We start from the raw sequence: 9,360 nt of genomic DNA on the forward strand, positions 1-9,360 counted from the left end.
CTGCTCTCCACAGGAGTTTCGGTGCAGTTGAGCTCACAGCACACAGGTTTGAGCCTTGCCTGTTGCCTCAGATGTCTCAGCTGTTACTTGAGTTTATGCCAGCAAGAAGAATTTTTCTTTCTTTCATGTAAAGATGAGAGCTAGGTCTGGCATGATAGTCTAGTGGCTGAACCCTCACCCTGCATGTACCAGGAGCCCCATATGGGCTCCAATTCGTGTCTCGGCTGCTCCACTTCCCATCCAGCTTCCTGCTTGTAGCCTGAGAAAGCTGTCAAGGATGGTCCAAAACCTTAGGACACTGTACCCATGTGGGAGACCCAGAAGAGGCTCCTGACTCCTGCCTTCAGATCAGCTCAGCTCTGGCCATTGTGGCCATTGGGGAATGAACCAGTGAACAGAAGATCTTTCTGTATTTCCTTCTCTCTGTATATCTGCCTTTCCAGTGTAAAAAATAATAATAATAACATCAACCTAAAAAGAGAGCGAGCTATGGTAGGCATTTGGCCCATGTCCCATATCAGTCGCAGCCTCCAGCTCCTGAGTCCTGCTGTTGTGCACCCGGAAGGCTGCAGTTCTGGCTCAGTGATAGAGGGCTGCCACCCACGTGGGAGTCCTGGGTTGAGTTACCCACTGCTGGCTTCCCCTGGCCCAGCCCGACACTTCGGAGTGTCAGCTGATGAGAGCACGGGCTCTTGTCTTTCTCACTATCGATCAGATAAGACAGTAAAAAAGATGAGGCCTCTGTTGAAATTGGGCAATGGACATTAACAGCTGTATGTTTATTTTGTACTGAGCTGCTCTTCCTTTTCCAACAGTGGTCTGTTTTACTGATGTCTTGAGGCAGGGTTACTTTCTTTTCCCTTTTGGGGGTCTGCAGGCAGTGAGGCTGGTGGCTGAGCTGTGTTTAGAATACAAAGTCTACGACCTACAGCTTTGGAATGGACTCCTGCAGAAGCTCCTGGGTTTCAGCATGGTGAGTCTGCGCCCACGACAAAGACGCGTTCAGGCTTTTACACAGCAACCCCTGTGTAAAGGTGCTCCTCGTTCCTGAACAGAAGGCGCTGAAGACGCGCCCCCTGCCTTGTGAGTTCATGGCCAAACCCAGGAATTGAGTGTCAGGCCAAAGAAAAGGCAAAATTAAAGCAGAAACACATGGAAGGTTCCCAGATTTGGGGGATGGGGGGACTTGAGAATGAACTTCTCTGGCAGTTCCTGTGGAAGGCAAAGTTGCTTGGCCCTTTCTTTTTGAGACTAAGAACCCAGCGACTCCTGTTGAAATGTTCTCTTTTGGTAATCTTTCATTTTTATTTATTTGTTTTTGTTCTCTTGCAGATTCCCTACCTAAGGAAAGTTTTAACAGCCATTTGTAGTGTTCATTCTTTATGGCAGGTATGAAGATTTCTAGGTAATTTTGATTGCTTTAATTGATAGGCTCACTGGCCTCACACCACACTAGAGGAGGCAGTGGGCTCCCTAGGAGGGGCGTACTCACTGCCACTGGGTTGTCTGGGGTCCTCACTTGCGTGTGGCCTCATGGCGGACGTGGCTCCCGAGAACTCACGAGTAATATCTTCATGTGCAGCTCAGAGCACTTGGGCTCCACTGACATTTGTCACAGTGGAGTTTATCCAAAGGACATGTAACACGGTGCCCTCATGTAAAGTTCAAGGTCATACTGATGTTTGAATTTCACAAACTATGCCCCACATAGTCACTAACTTAAAAGGATTTGTGCAAAAAATAACCTATGATCCATTCTTGGAACCATTGTTTACAGTTTGCTGTATATTCTAGAGCTTTTCTGCCCTCTCTTTAAGCATGTGTGAACGCACGTATGGGTGCGTGCATGCAGTCACATCCTGGACAAAGCGCCACGTTCCCGACATTGGTGTCCGAGGCTAGCCCGTATCGGGGCACTGGGTCGCTATTTAATAGAGAGAGAATTCACATGGAGAATTCACTGTTTTAGAGTCTTAAATTTGGTGACTTTTAGTGTCCCTACTATTCTCTAACCCCAGAATACCTCCCCTTCCCCCACACAAAAGAAGCCCACGTCCTCCAGCCCTCCACCACTGCTAATCTGCTTCCGTCTGTGGCTTTGTACGTCCTGGCTGTCTCCTGTCAGTGGAGTCCCATGATGTTTGACCGTAGGTGTCTGCCTCTCACACTCGGCAGGTGCCCCGTTGTGGCCTCTGTCAGACCTTTGCCTCTTCCTGCCGAGTGCTGTTCCATCGTGTGGGTAACTGCGGCTTGACTTCCTGCCACGAGTTCAAGGACTTCTGGGTGTTTTGCTTTCTCGGTGGGGGACAGCATGCTGCCCATGGTCTCCTGCGACCCTTTGATTCTCTTTCTCTTTTAGGTATGCCCAGAAGTGAGATAGTTGAATCTTGTGTGTTAAGCCTTTCATCTCATGAAGTTCTTACTTACTCTGTATAATATAGACTGAAATATTATCAGAAGTTCCTGAGCCATCGAGGGAGGTTCTTTGCTTGTCAATGTTCTTGCCCTTCCTTGGCTCCTTCCACTTTCCTGGGCCCTGGCACGGAATGAGCCAGGATTGATTTTATTTCATGAATTGGGTTCTGATACTTCTTGCCACATGGAGCAATAATGAGGCAGCAGATATTTAATAATGAGGTCTTGAGTAGGAGGGTCACAGAGAGGTTACCCTGGAATCTGAATAATCTCACATACGGGATACCAGTATGACTTTTATTAGCAGCCAGAACATAAGCTTTCGGTGTACAGTTTTCTGACAAAAGGGAAAGACTCTGTAACATCCCATGTTTGAGTCCTTTAACAAACTTGTTTCTGCAGGTTCCCTACTTCAGCAAGGCGTGGCAGCACGTGATACAGCTCCCACTACTTTCAGGTACCTTTCTGCCCTCCGAAACGCTGGCAGGCACGTTTCATGGCCGAGTGTGTGTCTACATCATTGTTGTTGTTTTAATCTTCAGCCTCTTGCCCGCTGAGACCTGGTCAGCTGTCCGATTGCTGCGACAGTCTCGTTGCCATCCTGGAGTAAGTAAAGAGAAAGTGTGGGTCGTGAAACTCCTTCCTGGGAGATATCATTAGTAAGTAGTGTATCACAGAACAGTGAGGTGAAGAGCATTGAGTAGCATCACCTGCCAGCCCTGTGTCTAAGCAGTGTGTGAGACATAAATGCTTTCATATTTATAGTTGGGTCCCATGCCCAAAATAGTGTCAGTATGTGTGTGAAATATTCTGAAGTGTTTCTGGTCTCAAGCATTCGGGGTAAGAGATTCGCAGCCTGTATCGTGCAGTGACCGTGACATTGTTAACTAATGAATGTGCGTTCTCAAAGATGTCCAGTTTCAGATGATCTCGACATGATGGGCGTCGCCAGGCAGTATGTCCAGTTAGAGCTTCCGGCTTTTGCGTTAGCTTGTCTCATGCTCATGCCTCACTCAGAAAAAAGAAACCAGCAAATCAAGGTACCTTGCACGATGCTCCTCAAGCATTGCGTTTTCGTAAAGAATGAGTGGGGCAGAGAGTTTGTGTCAGGGAAGGAAAGTGGATGAAGGTCCAGCGGAGCGGTGGCTCGGAGGGATTTAGAGCATCTTCGTCCCTGGTGGGGAGCAGTTGATTTCCTTAGCAGCATGAAGTGAGGTGGTCAAGGCCTAGGCAGGAGGAGGTCAGACCTACTGCTCCTGACCCCGTGAGTGTGCTCGGCAGGGCGAGGGGACAGGGAGAGGTAAGCACAGGGAAGCCACTGCGTTTGAGTGGAAGGATGGGTGGTCCTGAGATGGGAGCTAGTGAGGAAGGCAGCCCGTCGTGGCCGGTGGGTGTGGGAGCTGTAAGGAGGAGGAGGAGAGTCAGGTCCGAGGTGTCGGGCCAGACAGAAACAGCCAGGGACATTCTGAGGGCAGAGCTTTCACAAATGGCTAAATAGAATTCCTTACACTACAGGAAAAACAAGAGAGGGCATTTTAACATTCCTCACACCACAGGAAAAACAGGACAGGGCATTTTGAGATGCCTGGCTGTGTCCCGGCAGGTGGATGGGCCACATGTGGGATCTGTGTCCACGGAGCTGCGTATTGCTTATCTGATGCATTACTTGCATTTTTCAAAGCCGTCTTTGCTTGCCTTAGAATTTTTTTTCTCTTTTTGATTATTCATAAAGTCACCCATGTTGCTTTTCGCTTTTTATCAGTTCAGTATATAAATAGGTTCATTTTGCCACCCAGTGTGACAGAGTGCCTCATAAGCAGCTTTTACGGTTGGAATGAGTGGCTGTAAAATACTTTTCCCTTTTGTTTTAGTAATTTTTACTTATTCAGTATTGTTTCCTATATTAGAAATTCTTTGTTCAAATTTTAAAATGAAAGCTTTCTAGCCATGACAGAGGTATTAGTACTAATTAATACTTGATTTTTTTCTCTAGAACTTTCTGGGCTCCTGCGATCCTCAGGTCATCTTACAGCAGTTAGAGGAACATATGAGCACTGGCCAGTTAGCCGGATTCTCCCAGCAGGTAAGAGGCAGCTTCCTCTCTCTCTTTCTATATTTCTCGCTCTCTGTATTTTTATGGAGAGGTAGAAAAGCACATCTCCAGTCTGCCAGTCTGCTCCCCAGTGCCCAGGACAGCTGAAGCCAGGAGCCAGGGACTCGGTGTGGGTGACAGGGCCCCAACCACGTCAGCCGCCACATGCCGCCTTGCAGGGCGTGCATTACTGAGGCGGGGCCCGAGCTGAAGGAGCCGGGAGCCGGCCAGGTACTCTTAATAAATATGGGGTGCAGGTGTCCCAGACGCGTCATCACCACTGAGCCAAACACCCACCTCTCATCTCTTTTTTTGTCATAAAAGATTTTTTTTTAGTTTTTATTTATTTGAAAGGCAAGATTAGAAGGGTTGGGGGCAGAGGTCTTCCATCTGCCGCTTCAATCCCCATATGGCCGCAGTAAGCAGGGTCGGACGAGGCCAAAGCCAGGGCCAGGAGCCTCTACCGGGTCTTCCATGTGGCTCTAGGGCCTGAGCGCTTGAGCCGTCTGCTGCTGCTGTCCAGCGGAGAGCAGCCAGGACTCAGGCCTGTGGCCTTATGGGATGCTGGCACTGCAGGCAGCAGCTTTGCCCACTACATCAAAACACTGGCCCCATCAAAAGACTTGATGTTAAAAGGCAGTCACTCAGCAGCTGTGATATTAGAGTGGAAACAACAGTGAACCAAATGTCAGTATTCATTTCAGTCTTGGACTTCTTTATGACCTTGGACTAAGTCTCAATTTCTGTGGACCTGGAAATTTCTCTTCCTAAAAAATATGGTAAATGAATTAGACCTATACATCAGAAATGTAGGGTTTAAAAAAGATTAGACATAAATTTTTTTTTTAAATGGTAATCACTTGGGTCCCAGTGCCATAGCCTAACAGCTTAAGTTCTCACTTTGCACGTGCCAAGATCCCTTATGAATGCTGGTTCTAATCCCAGCAGCCCCGCTTCTCATCCAGCTCCCTGCTTGTGGCCTGGGAAAGCAGTCAAGGATGGCCCAAAGCCTTGGGACCCTGCATCCACATGGGAGAACAGGAGCAGGCTCCAAGCTCCTGGCTTCAGATCGGCTCAGCTCTGACTGTTGTGGCTGCTTAGGGAGTAAATCAACAGATGGAAGATCTTCCTCTCTGTCTCTCCTCCTCTCCGTATATCTGACTTTCAAATTAAAAACAAATCTTAAAAAAAAGGTAATCACTTGACACTTCTATCTCTGTTGCTACAAAAAAATTGTGTTTTTCGTTTGTTTTTTGTTTTTGAGACCTCAATGCTGTTTAAAAAAACAGACAGGGACCCTGGCTGAGCGACTTGTTTATTACTGTGGTCAGTGGAAAATTTGTCACATTAAGTGCTTGAGATTGTAAACAGACCTTCTTCCCTATGAGAAGTTGGGCACCTGGGAGACTGGGAGGAGGCCCTGCTGCGGGCTGGCCTGGCCCGCGGCTGCAGCCAGCTGGGCATTAACCTACAAGCGGAAGACCTCTGTCTGTCTTCCTCTCTGTGGCTCTGGCTTTCAAATAAATAAGCAAATCGCTTTTTAAAAACGTTCCAAAGTGCTTCATAACGGTTTATTGTTTACTGTGAACCCCGGTGAGCCCAAGCCGCCTCAAGCCCAGCCCACCCCAGGGGAGACTTGGGCACAACACAGTGCCAGTCTTGATAAAATACTTCACCACTGATTGCGGGGCCGGAATGGAGCCTGCTTTTTCACACATCATTCTTCTGCAGGTTAGAAGTCTGATCCTGAATAACATCATAAATAAGAAGGAGTTTGGGCTTTTGGCAAAAACAAAATACTTCCAAGTGTTGAAAGGACATATGATGAGTGCTGGCAGCATCACAGAGCTGGTGGACTACTTGGCACACGAAGCCAGGTAAGTTAGTTACGGAGAACACAGCGGCAGCTTCTGGGAGTGCGCCTTTACAGGAAGACAGCAGCGCTGGGTGCGTGCGATGGCCACTCCGCCCCGGGGCGCCGTCCAGCGCGCTTTCCTGGCAGCCCACACTGGGGGCAGCTCTGCCCCTCAGACACCTACCTGCTCAGAGCACCCAGGGCTCCATATATCATATGGTTTTCACCAAGCTTGGTTTTTTAACAGCGTTCTGGCACCCACAAGTTTAGATCAGCTTCTTGGGACAGAGCTGGGAGTGGGTTCAGAGTGCAAGGGAAGAGGGAGAAACAGGCTGGAGCTGAGCCAATCCAAAGCCAGGAGCCAGGAGCCTCTTCCAGGTCTCCCACGCGGGTGCAGGGTCCCAAGGCTTTGGGCCATCCTTGGCTGTTTTTCAAGGCCACTGGCAGGGAGCTGGATGGGAAGCAGAGCCACCGGGACACGAACCAACATCCGTATGGGATCCTGACGCATGCAAGGCAAGGACTTTAGTTAGCAACCAGGCTACCACACCAGGCCCAGATTTGGTAGATCTTTTTTTTTTTTTTTAATTTATTTATTTTTATTGCAAAGTCAAATATATACAAAGAGTAGGAGAGACTGAAGGAAATATCTTACATCCGATGATTCACTCCCCAAGTGGCCGCAACGACCGATGCTGAGCCAATCCAAAGCCAGGAGCCAGGAATTTCTTCTGGGTCTCCCATGTGGGTGCAGGGTTCTAAGGCTTTGGGCTGTTCTTGACTGCTTTCCCAGGCCACAAGCAAGGAACTGGCTGGAAAGTGGGGCTGCCAGGATTAGAACTGGTGTCCTATGGGATCCTGGTGTATGCAAGGTGAGAACTTTAGCCACTAGGCTACCGCACCAGGCCCCCAGATTTGGTAGGTGCGTGTAGCCCTGGGGAGTCATCACTGCAGTTGACAGAGCACACATCTGTCGCCCCCACACATTGCCTCACGCCTCTCTCCTGTTGGATCCCATAGTCTGGATGAAGCAGCAGCCGTGATCACTGAGTACTCAAAGCATTGTGGGAAGCCTGTTCCGGCAGCCGCGGATCCTTGCGAGGCGGTGAAGGTAAGGCTCTGACCTGGCGCCGCTCGCCTTCCGTCCGCGCACGTGCGGCTGCGTGGGTTTGATCTCGGCCTCTGTGCTCGAGGGTCTTGAGGCAGGTGGGGCTCCAGGCTGAGCTCTCGGGTGCTTTCCTGCAGTGTGAAGGGTGCTTGTTGTTAGTCTGTTTATTTTTTTGTTCTTGTTTGCTTTTTAATCATGAAACAAATGAAAAATCAAGTTTTAAAGGGTCCTTGTTGCTGTCACGCTTGGGTGCTTGCCGCTTCCATTTCCTCTGTTTAACTCGTGCAGCGCGCATGCTCACTGCAGAGAAGCAGCAGTGCAGCGTGAGGGGCAGCCCACCGGGGCACGGCACGGCCCGTTAGCCTAGCTGACTTCCTGCTTCAGTTTTACACGTTTATACACGTAGCTTGCTCCTCCTGCAGACTTCAAGGGTAGAGTGCATTTTCACTCTGAGCGTGGTCTGGCAGGCTTGAAGCCCACGGGCGCTGGTCTGTTTCCTCCCCCGAGAAGCCTCCAGCGTCCTGCAGTCGCTGCGCTCAGTGCTGGAGGCTGGTTGTGTTCGGGAGACAGAGCTGTGGCCCTTGAAACTCGTCTGTGTCGCTCTGGTCACCTGCCAGAGCTGCCCAGCAGCTGTCTGTGGGACGCCGTTGTGACAGGCGCATCTGCAGCTCGGTGTCTGAAACTCAGAGATGTTCACAAAACATGCCCCCGTCTCTTCTCATTTAGATGTTTCTTGGTGGATTGTAGTGATCCAAGGAGGACCAGAAGTTTGGAGTCCAACTGCGTTGAAGCATTTTCATGTTGTGCAATCTGTGTGTTAACACCCCGTGTCACTGTGAACACTCGTGTGAGCAGAGTCCTGTCTGGGTTAGCATTCTGGCTGTCCGTGACGTCATCTGTGGACTGTTTTCCCTGGAAACAAACCCAGGGCACAATTCACTCCCTGACCCCTGCCCCCAAAAAGCCAGCTGCCTAAGTCCTGTTTATTCTGTATGTAAAAATAAGAAAGTTCACTTTTTAATGAGATTGTAAATAGTTACATGGTCTGAGTACAGAGTTTATCAAATGGAAACATAGAGACTACCCTGGACAGCTGAGCTGAGCTAGGGACTGGCTACAGGTGTTGAGAAGAGCAGAGAAGCCCGAGGGAGGCGGAGCGCCGGCCGCCCAGGGCAAGGCCCGAGCCTGTGTTTGCTGTGAAGCAGTCAGAGCTGCCCCCGTCCCCGCCGGACGCACAGCCACTCTGCTGCTGCCATGCCACCTAGGCAGCCCTCAGCCACTGCTGCCACTGACCAGCACAGCCCCGGGAAGAAGCTCTGCTCCTTGCCCAGCTCTGCACTGTCGCTGCTGTCGCCAAGCGGTGACAGACAGGAACAGGAAGGCACCTGGCAGTGTGTGTGGGTTGTGAGGGCCCAGGCGTCCAGGAGGCAGACCACGAGTGAGCGGAGCTGAAAGCTGGCCATGACCTTGAGCCCACCGTGATTCTGCCCTACTGTCAATGGCATCTTGAATAAACCTACGTGGTATGACTGTAACTAGCGTGCTTTTGCTTTACCAGTTGAAAAAGATATTTGTTGTAGAGAAAACTCATTGCAGCGTGATGATCGCGCATGTGGGTTTGGGAGTAAAATGGGTCTGGATTTGAATCTGGTTCAGCTTGCTGTCAAATCCCGTCAGCACCAGGGAGCGGAGATGGTCCACAGATATCCCAGGGCCCCGGGAGGGTGTGTGTTGAGTGGTCCGGATCCTTCTGAGATGGCACTGGCTTTGTTGCACCAGGTGTGAGCTGCCGCCCCCCCACACCGGCCGGCCGTCTCACTCTGTCCAGGTGCTTCAGGAGTGCAGATGGAAGCTGGCTGCTTCCTGGCCACAGGGTGGCCACAGCAGCTC

At 50.2% G+C, this 9,360-nt stretch overlaps 1 protein-coding gene across 1 annotated transcript in view; it reads left to right on the top strand.

Annotated features, from left to right (window-relative positions):
- KNTC1 (kinetochore associated 1) overlaps positions 1-8,994 on the top strand; it is a 58,386-nt gene extending 49,392 nt beyond the window's left edge. The window contains exons 55-63 of the mRNA XM_040987077.1: positions 878-973; positions 1,333-1,389; positions 2,818-2,872; positions 2,958-3,021; positions 3,326-3,455; positions 4,409-4,498; positions 6,239-6,384; positions 7,383-7,473; positions 8,197-8,994. Coding sequence (XP_040843011.1) covers positions 878-973; positions 1,333-1,389; positions 2,818-2,872; positions 2,958-3,021; positions 3,326-3,455; positions 4,409-4,498; positions 6,239-6,384; positions 7,383-7,473; positions 8,197-8,217 — 750 coding nt within the window. The 3' untranslated portion in view covers positions 8,218-8,994. The remainder of the gene's footprint in view (positions 1-877; positions 974-1,332; positions 1,390-2,817; positions 2,873-2,957; positions 3,022-3,325; positions 3,456-4,408; positions 4,499-6,238; positions 6,385-7,382; positions 7,474-8,196) is intronic.
- Positions 8,995-9,360: the final 366 nt, after the last annotated feature.

This window comes from Ochotona curzoniae, unplaced genomic scaffold (genome assembly GCF_017591425.1).
Source record: "Ochotona curzoniae isolate NIBS_2020 unplaced genomic scaffold, NIBS_Ocur_1.0 contig_46, whole genome shotgun sequence".
NCBI lineage: Eukaryota > Metazoa > Chordata > Mammalia > Lagomorpha > Ochotonidae > Ochotona > Ochotona curzoniae.